The sequence below is a fragment of the Haliotis rubra genome, unplaced genomic scaffold, assembly GCF_003918875.1.
Source record: "Haliotis rubra isolate DU_JTF1 unplaced genomic scaffold, ASM391887v1 Scf1069, whole genome shotgun sequence".
Lineage (NCBI taxonomy): Eukaryota > Metazoa > Mollusca > Gastropoda > Lepetellida > Haliotidae > Haliotis > Haliotis rubra.
In genome coordinates this window covers 75,831-91,663 of record NW_025764969.1, presented here as the reverse complement: position 1 = coordinate 91,663, position 15,833 = coordinate 75,831, and the positions used below count along the sequence as shown (strand labels likewise).

Genomic DNA, 15,833 nt, shown 5'->3' with positions numbered 1-15,833 from the left:
GTTTGAATATAATGAACGATCATTATGTGATTGTAGTTTGCCTATACCGTGTGTTGAAGTCACTACCTGACCACCGATGATCGTTAATAGTGGTTATACATATCAATCCTATTACTGATCATATTATTATTTGCAACCTGGGCTTTGATTGGTTGAAGTGAACAACTTCTGGGCAATTCCTTTGACAGTAACCAATGACATCCTGTGTATGTGATTAATTATTCCCTTGTCCATTTCATTATATAACATGGCATATGAGTGACATAGTTTTGGTGGGCAAGTTAGTTAACAAGGGGATAGACGCTAACCTTGGTGAGATTATCCTAAATATCATCACAAGTAACGGATTTCCGATAGTCAACTGTAAAAGACCTATGACTGCTAATGATGTCGACTGCTAAGACATAAATGACTTACATGGAGAAATATAATAATATGATGTTATTGTTATGTAATCTGTGTATGTATTAAAGATATTCTAGTGGAAATATTTGTGACAATTCTTATTCTCTATGTGAATGTCAATTATATTCAGTTTAGAGTCTAATTACACAGTATTGTCAATGACAATATAAACTGTAAATCAGAATCTGTGCATGCAAAACACACATGCAAAATATGTTTTGAGTGTTTTTATGATTTTTTGTGCGTGAAAAACGCATGTTTTTGCGTTAAAGCAAACACTGTGTGAGAGATCCCTGTCACATCACGGTAAATACAGAGGAGCCACCTACAATGCGTGTAACTTGAGGCTTAGAATAAACCCCAAAAGAATACCAATACCTGGAGGATATAATGCTCACTTAATCATGCAGGCTATCACAAAAATCGTTGGTAACTTAACATGCATCTCCAATGACATGGAAAGATATATATATCATTATCTTTGAATGGGTTGAACTTCATCAACAGCGTTCAGTTTCAGTTCCTCTCAAGACACTTTAGTGAATACGAACAACCCAGATGTATTCGCTATAACAAGTCAATACACCGACAAGTCAACTCAACCTTTGTTACTGGATGATTGTAAGTTTCACCGAAACAAAATGACCCCCATCCAATCATTCTATTGTAACTTAACCAAATCCAAAATAACTGATGACGTTTACGAACACACCTTCAACATATGGGATAAACTAGGCTGTAATAATTTAGGTGATTTTCATGATCTATATTTACAAACTGACGTCCTGCTACTCGTCGATGTATCTGAGATATTTAGAAAGACCTGCTCAAAGCAATACGGCTTGGACCCCACATGGCATTACTCCAGCCTCGGTCTCTCATGCGACGCATTGTTAAAAAAGACCGGAGTAGAACTGAAATTATATGACTGGACTATGACATGCACCTGTTTGTTGAGAAAGGCCAATGAGGTGAAATTTCAATAGCTGCTAAACAATACCCAAAGGCCAACAATAAATTTGTGGAAGGCTATAACCCGAGCCAGCCGGAAAGCACATTCTTTACCTCGACACAATTTCTATGGATGGGCTGAGTCAGCTTTTACCCACTGGGGGTTTAGAATCGACAGGCAATGTTGACGTGAATAGTATTACTTCTGATTCAAACAAAGGGTACATACTCAAAGTTGACCTGGAATACCTTAGAGAACTACACAAATCACACAAAAGTTATACACGTGCTCCCGAACAATTAAGTTAATAGAGATTGGATGTCTGAATATCAACAAAACTTGTTGGGAAATAATAAGTTAGCCAATGTGGAAAAACTCGTACCAAACTTGATGGATAAAACAGATACATCGCTCACTATCAGAACCTGCAGCCACACCTGTCATTGGGTATAAGACTAAAGGAAATACATAGAGTTCTTAAATTTGATCGAATTCAAAGGATTGAGCCTTACATAAGGCTGAACAGAGACTTAAGAAAGCAGGCCACCAGTGATTTTGAAAAGAAGCTAATGAACAACTATGGAGAATATAAGCAAACATGTTAATGTTAAGTTAGCCAGATCTAATGTGGAAAAAAGACTTAGGAAACTGATAGCGAGCCCAGCCTTTAACAGAAGTAAAATATTTGATAACAACTTAGTAGCATTACACATGAAAAAGAATAACATAAATTTCAAAAGATCAGTATACGTCGGTATGAGTATTCTAGACTTATCCAAACACTTGATGTATGACTTTTACTGCAGCGAGTGTGACAGAGTGAGTTTTATGCCGCTTTGAGCAATATTCCAGCAATACGATGGTGGGGGACATCAGAAATAGACTTCACACATTGTACCCATGTGGGGAAATCCAACCCGGGTGTTTTGGCGTGACGAGCGAACCCTGTCTGTAAATAATTGAGTCAGGACATTCCAGTGATCAACAGCATGAGCTTTAATCTGCTCAATTGGGAACCGATGACATGTATCAACCAAGTCAGCAAGCCTGACCACCCGACCCTGTTAGTCGCCTCTTACTACAAGCATGGGTTACTGAAGATCAATTCTAACCCGGGCCTTCACAGGTCACTTTGAAGTGACAAGCATAGGATATGTGGGTTCCGGTTGAACAAGACATTGTTGTCACCCTTAGATAACAGAAGATGGATTGCTGATGACAGTATAACTGCTTATGCGTATTGGTATCACTGGGAGCAATGAGCAACTCTTCTTGTACAAATCCCCTGCCTGGTCCATCCTTAGGGTGACTGATTTATTGTTAAAGATGTGTCATAGTAGATAGTGTTTAATCCAGATATATAGGATGCATGAAAACTACTGAATAAGAAAATGTTAACTGTAAATGGTATATTAACAATACTGTCTCATGTTTTGCACTTTCTCTTGTTCCTTGGACTATGGAGTAGAAACTACCTGAAGCAATTTTCAGCCTCTTCTAACACCGTACCAAACACTCCTCTGATCAATTTATCATAGAGTCACTGGAAGCTCATGCAGAGAGTGCAACTTGCCCATGCTCCTCATGTGACTGCCAGCTGAAATCATCCTCATTTCTCATAGTCAGAACTATCCTGTAAAATCTGTGTACAGACAGGTTTGTCAGGACAGAAACCATCGCGTGAGGTATGTAAAGTATTATAAGTATACAATTACTGGTTAAAAATTTCAAATATTTAAACTTATCCTATCTGACATAATGTACTTATCCCACAGTTGGTCGCTGGAGTGCAGATAACACTTGTCTGTAGGAGCACGACAACCGTGAAAGTTCTCCAAATGGAGCAAACGATACAAAATATATTGCTGGGAATATTTAAACAGAAACCAAAATAAATTAACAACCACAATCCCCACCTAATCCCGAACTAATATACATCTAGAATACTACAACTGTCTCATAACAGCTTCCTAACAATTACCCTGTATATATATATATATATAAAACTAAATACCTTTATTCCCCTAACCACCTATACCTACATCTACCCTACTATTTCCTAAGTGCTTCGCTGTGAGAAGGGGGTCAACTGTTTCGCCTCGAAACAAGGACTGGTCCGTCACGGAGCAAATTCTACTTATCACAAAGCAAACTGGGAAACTGTTTCGTCTCGAAACAAGGGCTCACCTATCCTCGGATGTTTCCAACTCAGACAATAAAACACCTGTCGTGTGCTCCTTATATATGCAATAGTGGGCCTGTCCCCTTGGAATGGAACCTTCCTGTCCGTGCAGCCAATCGCTGCGCCGAAATGGCGAGCGAAACCAAACAAACCAGCGACAGCCCTAACCCGCATGTCTCCGTGAACACCAGTAAGAAAATCCATTTAATATACCAGAATTTATCATTTATACCCCCAAATAAGCTAGTAACGCTAGCCCACCCCTTCCTTATATCGAAAGCACCTATTATACTTATCCCCCCGTTACACTTGCAACCCTCTGTCAAAACATCTCTGTTAGCTCTCCATTCCGCTCCTATCCTATCAAATGACTCTCACCCTATTCGACAATCAAGGACCACAAGAGAGGAACTCAATAATAGAATTTGAAATTTATACTCCACTAATGTGATTGCTCATGTGTGTAGAGGTTAGTGAATATATGTGTGGATTACCTCAATGTCAATGCACCAGGCTTCATAGCCTTTAACATTGCTGTATTTCCACACCTCAAAAGAACACAGAGTGGTTGATAAAAAGTGCCATGGTGACAAATAAAAACTGAGAAGTCTCGAAAATAATGTGATACAAAAACCATCTCTGATTCCCAGAAACACACCTCCATAATCGATGACTATGAGCAGCTACCACGAAGTGCCATAGGCAAGGCTACTGCTCTCATTTCATCAGGGTTGGAAGCAACTGGAAGGTGTAGACAAGCAGATGTGTAAGCTTTGAAAAATACGGAACGCATCCAGAAAGAGTATGGTGGTGTGAGATGCTTCAGCTGTAGAGGTAGTGGAAAGAGGGATGAATAAGCACTTATGCAACACATGATGATCTTGTGAGGCAATTTCAAAGCCCTGATGGAGCAGATCTTTGTTATCATCAGGCCTGAGAATAGAGGAAAATGGCTGAATAGTGAACAATCTATCCAGCTTTCCCAGAAACTTGTTTGTTCACAATGAAATCCATCTGATCCACCCAGGGACTATCTGAACAAAAGCTGTAGTCCGTAAGGAGGTAACACTCACCTTTACAATATTCCTCAAAGCCCTTCCATTATCATGAGCTGATGCGATCACCCGAGCAACTCTCTTGGAATATCCTTTACATGTCATGCCTCAGAGGTAGAGCCAGAGGGTTTGCGTATGCAAGGTTGGTCAGACCTGCAAACCAGCTTTATGCCAGCCAATAGGGTGCAACCAAAAAATAAATCCTCTTTGTTGACTGAAGTTTGTGAAGAACTCGAGGAAGGAGGCCTGTTGGAGGAACTGCATAAGTGTTCAGGCCTTACCAAGAGATTGACAGATAGAGTATCATGATCCCAAGATAAGAGTGAGTGTGTCTGGAATTGGAGACAGAAACCTTGGAGCTGAATGCTGAACAGAGTCAATTGGTCATCTTCAGACTGAAGGAACGAAAGATCTCCAGATCGAGTTCTCCATTCAGTCATTCAGTTCTCCATTCTGCAATGATGTTTTGAACCCCTGAAATATGATGGGCTCTGTCCTTGATCTAAAGAGAGTCTATTAGATGAGAGTGAGTGAGTGAGTGAGTTAATATTTAACGTCACATTGGCAATATTTCAGCCATATCGTGACGAGAACATTTTACATTGTAATGGAATATGTATATTTTATAAAACCTGTCATCGAAGGACAGTAAAGCAACTAGAGTATCACAGATATATATATGTAAAACTAGTAATTGAATCTAAAACATTTTAACCATAGGGGACAACACAATCTAAAAATGGGCTATAGATCGCTAACAACTGAAGGTAGATCACCATACTAGGGACCATGGGGACTTACAGTACATTCGCTTCCTGCATGGGCCCTAGCTGGATTTATATCATCCCCTCAGCCGTTAGCATATTAGATGAGAGAATTGAACAGTCAGATCCATAACGATTGACGATATTGTTGAACCCATACTATTGATGTACTACGCCATTGTTGAGTTGTCTGACTGAAGGCTGGTTGAACACAGATCATTGGACCAACATGATACTGCTACAATCACGGCGTATAATTCCAAGTCGTCAATGTGAAGGGATGGATTTTCAAATGACCACAGTCCTGCCACTCACTGTTCAAGAATATGTGCTCCCCAACCCTTTACAAATACAGTCGACTATAATTGACTAAAGATGGTGTGATGCTACGAATGTAGTCAAAGAGACTCTATTGCAGACATTTGACCATTGCAGGCACTGATGGAAGAATGATGGGAGAAGAAGACTGGACCTAAGATCTGTGACGCCAGGAGACTTGCAGCTGCCTCCTGAGTGTGAGAGCCTGGGTTGATGTAAGAAGACCCAGAAGCTCCTGCTACTGTCAAAAAGATCTTGCTTGTGTGAATGCCAACAGCATGAGATGCTGTATCTTGTCCACATGTCAAGAGACATGGACATCTTGGTCAGTTAAGTGTCAAAAACAGCCCTGATCAATTGAAGTCAATGAGTCATAAACAACTCCAACTTCTTGTTGATAATCTACCTAAGTTGACAGAGCAACCTGCTCCTGAAGAATCTGAAGAGCTGTGTAAGCTTCAGACACAATTCCCCTGCAATGGCGTAACTGAGTGATGGGCTTCGTGATGCAGGTAAATGGCCATGAGTTCGTAGAAATGCCAAATGGAACTTTCCATTTGTAGTGTATTCCCTAGAAGACAAACTGAAAACGCTTCCAGTTACTCGGGTACGGTGCATGTAGATATGCATCTTGGAGATTGAGGCTGATCATGTAATCTTCTGGTTTGTTGATTGTATGAAGAAGTGCCAACAGCTGAGGCTCTGCGAGTGATGAGGAGGGTGACACATCAGGAGCGGTTATCCCTGGACCAGCTGTCTGTAACCTTCTGTCAGGGTGTATGATCCTACAAGATAAAGGTAGTTGAGTGATCTGAAGTTAAAGAGCTCTTTGGAAGTTGAAGCTTATACATGATCCATAAATGGTGGAAGGATCGATGCTCTAGGGTAGAACACATTCTCTGAGAGCATAAATCAAAGCAGCATTGAGGAGAAACAGTAGCTTCCTTTCTCCTCATCTTCCTGAGCTAGCAGGCTGGCGAAAAAATCATAAGACTACATCATGAGTTCATCATCGCAAGTCAAATTGACACCATGTGTTTCCAGACATCATGTGTCAGAACAGTCCACAATAAGACTTGGATTTTCTTAGTCTCTGGCCATGCCATGATGTTTTTCCCATGCTTGGTTGTACCCAAAACCGAGGTTGGTTGTGTGCCAAAAAGGTTTCTAACATCTTACACAAACTACCATCCTTACCTGTCCTCTTCATTATATCGTTATCTTTCTTATAAAGTTGAATTAAACCTTCTAGATATTTTTCTTTATTCTTTTTACTATTTCTACTATATCTTCTTTCTTCAAAGATGATACAAAATTGACATACATGTATCTGAAGAGATATAATGGAAAATTTATTCTCTATTTGAAACAGGTCGTCTGCACCCATTGACGACAAGAAAGAGAATGACTCCAGACACATGCTGCACAGATTTTTACAGGATCGTAAACTGCCTGCAAACACAGTTGGAAATGGCAAAATAACATTTGGCACGAAAGGATTTAAATACATATTAATATCCTTCCAACTTAATATTTTACTGCCTAGAAATGACTTTTTCAATGAAAATCCCATGCAACCTCATCTTTCACAACCAGACTCATTCTGAGGTTTCAAAGAGAGTTTATATCAGAATATATCACCAGTGAACAATATGAGACCTTTTAACATTGTAAAAAAGTTCATTTTATCACAGTACATGTGTATATACAAATTTAGTTCCATTTCATGCTGTCATTCCTTGTTTTGAATAGCATCACATAAAATAATGAGGTTCAAATTCAACAAAATGTGCTAAGTTCCCTTTTTCAAACCAATCCCAAAGGTGTAACCACATATTCAGACCTCGGACATACACTTCATAGGATTTGCTGGGGTATCACCAAAGTCAATTTCAATTTTTATCTTTCAGCAAATTGGGTTATGTATGGGTTTCAATATATGTAGAGGCATTATTATTAGACCGAAATCAACAGCTTTCTAATACATGACCTACATCCAATATGGTCACTATTAAGTTGACCTTCGGATGGGCCCTGTTAAACTTCAGATGATTACTTAAGACAGAAACTTATAAGCCTTAAGGATATCGATGGTTTGATGAAATGTACCTCTCTTCTTCTTCCTTTCTTTCGTTTTCTTCTTTTTCCTGTTTACTTTTCATCAATCGGATCCTCTCCAGTTCTTCTAATTTTTCACGTTCAAGACGACGTTTCCGAATTGCTTTGTCAGATAGATGCTTTGTCTTATCAAAATCAACCTATAAAACAGAAATATTTCAGTAATCAAAACAGTGTGTTTGGACATAATATACGAGATTTGTCTCTTATCATAACCAATGATAACTGGTGATCTGTCATCAAAGGTAGTAAAATACCAATAGAATTTGTCAGTTATAAATATGCAATAAATATTAAAAGTATGCAGAACACTGAAAACACCACAAGAAGATGCATTTCAGTGAAAGTAGCAAACATATTTCACAAATCACTGTGACTATGACCTGAAATGAAAGTAACTCAAAACAAATTTCAATCTAACACAAGAAGAATTGTGTATGGTTCCATATACAAAGATACAAAAACTGTATATTTTCGCACATACAGAAGGATTTTACCACCACTTCTTTCAGTTTCTCCTTTTCCTTTTTTTCCAGAGATCCCCAATTTTAATAAATATCTCTTCAAGGTCAGTGTCAGGAAGAGTGTATAGGCCATTCCAAGCATCTCTCGTTCTATTTGAGTGACCACACAAAACTGAGTTCATATCATATTGAAGAAATATATATTGCTTCGTGCATGGCTGAATCTGTGGTTTACAGGCTGTAGATCAAGCATCCACAGTTCCATGTCTATTATGCCCCACGCCTTCTTCTTTGGATGTACAGGTTGATATGTAGGTACAGGATGACAGCAGATCATGGTGGTTTTCTTGGAATTTCTCAACATATATGTTGGCATATATGACAAGGGATGTTGTCCACTCTTCTACTGACTGGATAGCCTCAGACTGGCACGACATTTTACGTCGACTTTATCCTGACAGCACTATCTATACCCTTCTATTTTTTCAATCCCATAATGAATATGGCCAGATCTACATATTATCCATACTGTATGTTATCCTTTATTGGTAGTTTGAGGAATGAACCAGCATTGTGAGTGTACTAAGGCCATCATATTGTCATTTGTGTATGCTATATTAGCATTAGGCGTATCATTGCCAACAAGAGTCCACAGACAACAATGCAGTTACTTGCATCACCTGACCAGTGTGTGATTCCAGCTAAACGCTGGTATAAGGGAGACAATTCTCCAGAGCTGTGGTAGTGTGCCTATTTCATTTTTGCTTTCACAAATATTACATTGCATTGAGGACTTATACAGAGGAAGGGTATACATTCATTAGCAGATTCATTTAATTCATGAAAATACCTCAATGTTCAAACAAATACCAGTTTGCCATTGTAAAATTTCATCTTGAATGAATAAGAGTATAAGGGTATTCTGTTGAGAGCTTGGAAATGGTCACTTTCACACTGGTCACTGTGTATCATGATTTTATATCATTATTAACAACAGTGGCGGTGTGAAATTTATCATCTAAAATTACATATAAAGAGGCATGATGTTGTGAATATAGACTAAAACAGGAGTGGTCCTAACTCTGATCCCTGGGGCATGCCTGCATGTACTAGGTTTAGGTCAGATTGGAAGCCTTTGATTTCTACACCCTGTTTACAGTTTTGTTGAACAATTTCAAAAGATTTATGTTTATGCCATGAGCCTTAAGTTTAACCAAAATTCCATTATGCAATACTTTATCAAAAGTGAGTGAATGAATGAGTACAGTGTCGGTCAAAAAGTAGTCGGCCTCACCTAGAAAATGATACAAATGCAGCTGTTCTCATGTTTTATTTTTCTACATATTATCTGTCAACCTCAAGCAAATTTGTTTAAGGTCTGATGTGACAAATGTATTACATGTTATGTAATATGCGCATGGAAGTGCAGTAAGACGAATTATCAGCTGAGTTTCAAAAACAAACATCGATCAAAGGATTAACCGATAACACGCTGATTGATTAATTACTTTTATCTTGCACAGCGGATTTGTGAAAAGGCAGTGTTTATGTATGTAGATTTTTTAACATTTTTTACCACTGGCAGATGGCTAAACTTCAAATTGTTTTCATTTGTTATCATAATAATGAAGATGGAAATATTAAAGATTTCATCTTTGTTGATCAATCTATACTTATACTATCAATTGTGTATGCGGGTGATGCAGCAGAGGTCACAAACCAGTCAAAAATTCTGGGATATCATCCGGGTACTCACGGAGAAAAACAATAACAAAAGCAACAAGCATTGTCACTAAGGTGACATAATTCCCCGCCACAAATTATCAAATCAAACTTAACAATGAAAGTGAAGGTCGTAGTTTAAGATGAAGTTAAATGTCAACAAAAACATGACCAGTCAACCTCTCTTGATATCTTGCTCTGTAGCTGTTCAAACGCACAAATATTTTCAAGACTGACTTTGACCTTGACATGAATGTCTTAGTGTATGAAATATGCAAAAATAGTAATAAAGAAATTGCTTATTGAAAAACATTCATGGGAAGTCTTGAAAGTCTATGAAGAAAATCCAGTGAACTGTTCTTGAGATATCTCACTGACAATCTTAACATGCAGTTTAACATGCTGAAATCTTCAAAGTGTCACCGTGACCTTAAAAATTAAGTGAAGGTTACCCAAATCAACTGGGCCCTGCGCCTTCCCTCGATGAAGTTTGATGTCGAATATGAAGAATATCCACGGTACTTGAGGTATCTCGCTGACAAGCTTAACATGCAGCTTAACTTGCTGAAATCTTCAATGTGTCGCCATGACCTTGAGAATTGGGCGAAGGTCACCAATATCGACTGGGCCCTGCGCCTTCCTTAGATAAAGCAATGAAGAAAGACCAGTGAACGTTTCTTGAGATATTTCGCTGACAAGTGTAAAACGTTAAAGTCCCTTGTGACCTTGAAATGAAGGTCAAGGTCACCAAACCTGACTGGGACCTTTCTTTTACTATGATGAACCTAGGTACCAAATATAAAGAAAGAATCCAGTCAACGGTTCTTAAGATATTCCAATTCGTTCGTACGTACGGACGGACGGACGGACGGACGGAGCCTAATACTATATCCCCTGCTTTGCGCTAAACGCGCGGCAGGGGATAACAGCCAGTCCACGGATATTGCTCTGGATCAGTGCCCCTGTTATGTATGGGTTTCACAGTCACTGACAAATGGGAGGATACCTTGGAGACACTACCCATCCCCCCTTTCAGATCATGTAATCATCATAAGGACAGAACGTATTCTAATGTTTCACTTATTCATACATGATGCCAAGGGTTCGAACAGCTCTCGGTATGTTGTAAACAGTACCAGCTTGAATATCTGAACACAATGTTTTTGAAAGATGAAAATGGGGTGTCCTTAAAAAACAGCCCACGTCTAAATATACATCAAGCAATCCAAATCTTTGACTGTTGATTATGACGGGAAGTCATCCAATACTACACTGAACATATGCTATAGAATGACCAGAAATTATTTAGAATTTTAGGAATATGTTTAATTGGATTTCTAGTATAAACAACCTTGACCAGCTATCAAGTGCTTGGTTTCATTCAAGAGACACAACTCCGTTAATCCTTTTTCATTAGTTTATGAAGAGTTATCCCCCTTTTACTTGCTAGCAGACGACATTTTCAGTGTTCCTCAGTATGGATGATTTAGAGAAGGGGAAGTTGATTTTAGAGTATTATAACAAGGACATCAGATCAGCTAAAGTGATTTCAAGTAGAACAGGCATCCCTTTGTCCACTGTTTATCGTGTTTTGAAAAAGATTGCAAATGGATATGGCATTGAACACAAGGAAGGCGCAGGTAGGCCCAGAAAATTGACTGTCAGTTTCAGTAGGTGGCTTGGTATTCTTGTTTCTAAAAACAAACGAAGGAGTTAAGAAAACTTAAGGCTGGATATGATTGATAGAGGAACTGTGGCTGTCTGTAAGGAGACAATTAGAACTGAGCTGCATGCAATGGGTTGGCAGAAAAGTCAAGGAATTCCATCACCGATCATGAAACCTGAACAAAAGGAGCGAAGGTTGAACTGGTGCTTACAGCATAGAAATTTTAACTGGGACAATGTGATTTTCTTAGATGAAAGTTCTGTGTGGCTGTTTCCTAATACACTGAAATTCTGGACCAAACAAACTAAAAAACCTTTGTATCAGCGCCCAAAGTATAGTCCGAAATTTAACGTGTGGGGTGGCATATCTGTGTTAGGGGCAACGCCACTCTGTGTATTTGAATGGAATATGAACAGTAAGCGGAACACAGATATTCTCGAAGGACATTTACTTCAATCTGCTCACGTGTTCTATGGAAACTTTTGGATTTTCCAGCAGAACAACGACCCAAAACATCATTCAAAGCATTCACAGGCCTGGTTTCGGATCCAAAATATGACATTATTAGATTGGCCAAGCTATAGCCCTGACCTAAATCCAATAGAAAATGTTTGGGGACTTATGAAGGAAAGTGTCAATAAGAAAAATCTGACAAATATTGCTGAAATGAAAGCAGAGGTGGTCCGATATTGGGACAGCATGGACCACGACTTTCTAACTTCTTTGATCAGTATTATGCCCCGCCACAAAAGCCTACATTGCTGCCCATGGTGACTTGATAAAAATGTAATTTTCTGAATAAAATTGATATTTTATACTTATCCTGACTCATGCTTATTTGCTTGTCTCCTTCTTCTTTCGAACTGTAGTGGAACACTTGTATCTCCTATTGAAGTTCCCTTTAATAAAGAACAGACGTAAAATCACTCTTGCCAAGAGTTATCCTCCCAGCTGTTTAGGCGGGAAACTGTGGCGCCACCGTCCCCACGTGCCTCACTCTCTCCTGATTATGAGCCCGACACTTGAATTTGCAGGGAAATCTAAAGTGTCTTGTGGGGAGGTTGGGAGGGCTTACCTCATGAGTCAGGATAAGTATAAAATATCAATTTTATTCAGAAAATTACATATTTTTCCTTATCCTGACTCATGCTTATTTGCTTGTAGAATCCGACGGAAAAGGCGGCAGGCAAGATACTTTGGATTCCATGTAGTGATTTACGTCTTCTATACCCCCCTATGGGAACTTCGAGTTGGCACTGTAATTAACTGCTAAACTCTGCTGCTGTTGCGACCCTGTCCTTCCAGCTGCCTTATATGGGGGGACCACAATAGTTAACTTTGGGTCCTCTGTTAACATTTTATGTGGATTTTGCGACTCCATTTCTTGATGCCAGCACCAAGTGGAGAAGCGACCCATTCTTGTACAAGTATCCTTACAAGTACTGGGTCATATCACTTATGCTAGTCGTTAGACGTGCATTGCGACTTAAGCAGAACTCTGCTGAGTGTAAGCTTTGTAAGTCATGTGATAAAAGGGCGAGACTCCGTCTCAGCGCCTTTGTGGGACTGTCAATTGTTGTGCTACAATAAGAGGGCCGAAATGGTGAATGTCAGAGCCGTCTTCAGTGGCGATGTCCCTCAGGTAGTGGTTGGCAAAGACCATGTCCAATTTCCAGAAGCAGCCCTCCATTATCGACCTGATAGAGCGATTCCCAAGTAGAGCGAGCGTAGACGCCAGAGCTCTAACTTCATGAGGGTTGGAGGCTCTTGGAGGATCAAATCCTGCTGCTTTGTAGGCCCGTAGTATGACAGTTCTGATCCAGCTTGATATATTAGTACGGAAGACCTCTGTCTGTGTCGCTATCGTGATGAAAATACACTTGAAATTCCGTCACCTGGACCTTGATCTTTGTCGGAAGACTTCAATGCTCTCACTGGGTACAAGGATAAGACCTGCGTATCCTGTGGTCCCAGGACTGATGATAGTGTTGGGATGTGGAACTGTCTGTCTGGAAGACCTAGCAGTAAATTCTTTGCTATGAAGTCCCAACTCAGTCCCATATGCACGCTGCAATGATTATCATCAAATCGTGTTATCTCGAAATTCAGAGCATGTATTTCCGACATCCTTGCTGCTGTTACTAAGGTTATCAGGAACAGCGTCTTCTGCGTCAAGAACTCGAATGATGTTCTCTGTAATGGTTCGTAGATCTTACTAGTGAGATGTCGTAAAATTACATTGAGGTACCACGCCGGAGCTAAATTCCCTGATGTTGGTCCTCCAATTAAAAGGGCGTAGTAAGGCCAGTAACTCTGGTACTTTAGTCAGTTGCACTCATCCTCATGGCGATAACTGAACTCGATGCCGGTAGGTATGTTGAGGGTGTTAACCCTTTTAACCGGTTCCTTTATCTAGGTGATAAAGGTAGTCCGTCACTTGAGGATGTGTCACTATCATGGCTGTGAAGTCGATCCTCGAAACGTATCATTTGTCTCGAAGCGTCACCACTTGTCGTCAGACAAGTTGCGTGAAGACTTGCGTAAAGCTAGTGTGACTGATTTCGCTGCACTGGCAAAATACCCTCTCTTGTTCAAGCATGCCTTGATACAATCCACGCGTGTAGGCGGAACACCTCTTGGTTGCCGTGCGCCTACTTTGTGTGAGGATGTATTAGTAAATTCGTCCGCTCTGGTAGTTGCAGTTGAGGCAGTCCTAGGTCTTGTATGAGAATAGGAACTCATATTCTCGCTGACCAAAAGGCGTGCCCCAAATAGTTGTGGGTCTCTCGCCTGACTGATTTCTGCAATACCCTTGGTATTACAGCTGGTGGAGAAAACACATAAGCATTTAGTCCTAGCCAGGGGATGCTTCGCATGTCCGTTGCCCATATCTGTGGATCTGGTATTGGTGAGACGAATGTTATCAGTTGACCCTTGTGGGGAAGAGGTCTATTAAAGGTTCAACCATCTCTTATATGATCTGCTTGAAGATCTCTGAATGTAGCATCCAGTCTGTTGAGAATGGCTGCGTTGGACAGGATAGTGCATCTGCTATCACATTCTTGTTCTTGGAATGTGGCATACTCTGCTGTGTACAGTCAGGTTGACTGTTATGCTGATCAACTGAAAGCAGAGGTCCAGAAGGTTCGCCAACTTTGTTGATCCTTCTGTGGATGTAGACCGTCACTGTGGAGGTGACTGTGTGTACCGTCAGATTAGCATTTTACAAAAAATGCTGATCCGGTAGAGTATGGCGTTTATCACTGCTTTCATTTCCAGCATGGGGAAGTGCAGATCGTCTCTGCTATGGTCCATATCCCAGCTGACACATTGTTGTCAAGGTGTGCTCCCACTCTTGGAGAGATGGCGTCTACATAGAGATGCGTCTTATACTGCGACTCCGCTAAATAGGTGCGTCTGCGACCCTCCTAACACGGAGTTCAAGCATTTTGATTCTTTAGGCTAGCCGTGCTGTGACGTCACCGGTGTAGCAGGAAAAAGGTCCTTGTAGAATCTAGTGCCGCCTTGACATCTGATCAATCGTCGGTCTTGTCCGTAGCTTTCCGAAGTTACACGAGTGACCATGTGTATCGAGGGTTAAATGGTAAACGCGCAAAATATTTTGCCGCGTAATATCAATGCTGGGAGGCTGTTTTCCTGGCTGCTGTGACTCTTACTTCAGTCTTGAAGATAATGCTGTCGTCCTTATACATAGGCTCAATTGAACTTTCACGTTGTCAGCTTGTAGACTGCATACATCAATGAAGCGTCGTAATTGTAGAATTAATGCTGAACTTGTTGTAAATTTTACTCAGGGAATCGTTGACGGTATGTATTTTCCTAGCTGTAGCAAGGCTGCTGTTGAGCTCCGCCAGTGAGAATATCTGCAAATCTGTACGAAAGTGAAGATCTCTATATGGCCATGAGTCTTCTAATGTAGATGTATCAACCTATGTGAATCCCGTCCTGGATTCCGTCTGAAGATCCGAGCTAGTGATGAATTCTGACAAGAGTACCTCTCTTGTACTGTATTACCTGTCTTCAGTCTGTGTACCGATGAAGATCTTTCCGTTTTAGGGTGACGCTACTTCGTGTCCTAGTTGAATAACCTTGAAGATCTGCGTAGTGATCTGCGTGGTGGTCGGCTTGGTGTGACTGTATGGCGCCTTGCATGTAGATAATCGTCT

At 40.3% G+C, this 15,833-nt stretch overlaps 1 protein-coding gene across 1 annotated transcript in view; it reads right to left on the bottom strand.

Annotated features, from left to right (window-relative positions):
• Nucleotides 1-5,462: 5,462 nt before the first annotated feature.
• The window catches only part of LOC124279322 (A-kinase anchor protein 17A-like), a 30,851-nt gene continuing 20,480 nt past the window's right edge, over nt 5,463-15,833 (bottom strand). Inside the window, exons 2-3 of the mRNA XM_046715137.1 lie at nt 7,786-7,934; nt 5,463-6,461 (exon numbers count right to left, since the gene is read on the bottom strand). Of these exons, the coding sequence (XP_046571093.1) occupies nt 6,248-6,461; nt 7,786-7,934 (363 nt within the window). The 3' untranslated portion in view covers nt 5,463-6,247. The remainder of the gene's footprint in view (nt 6,462-7,785; nt 7,935-15,833) is intronic.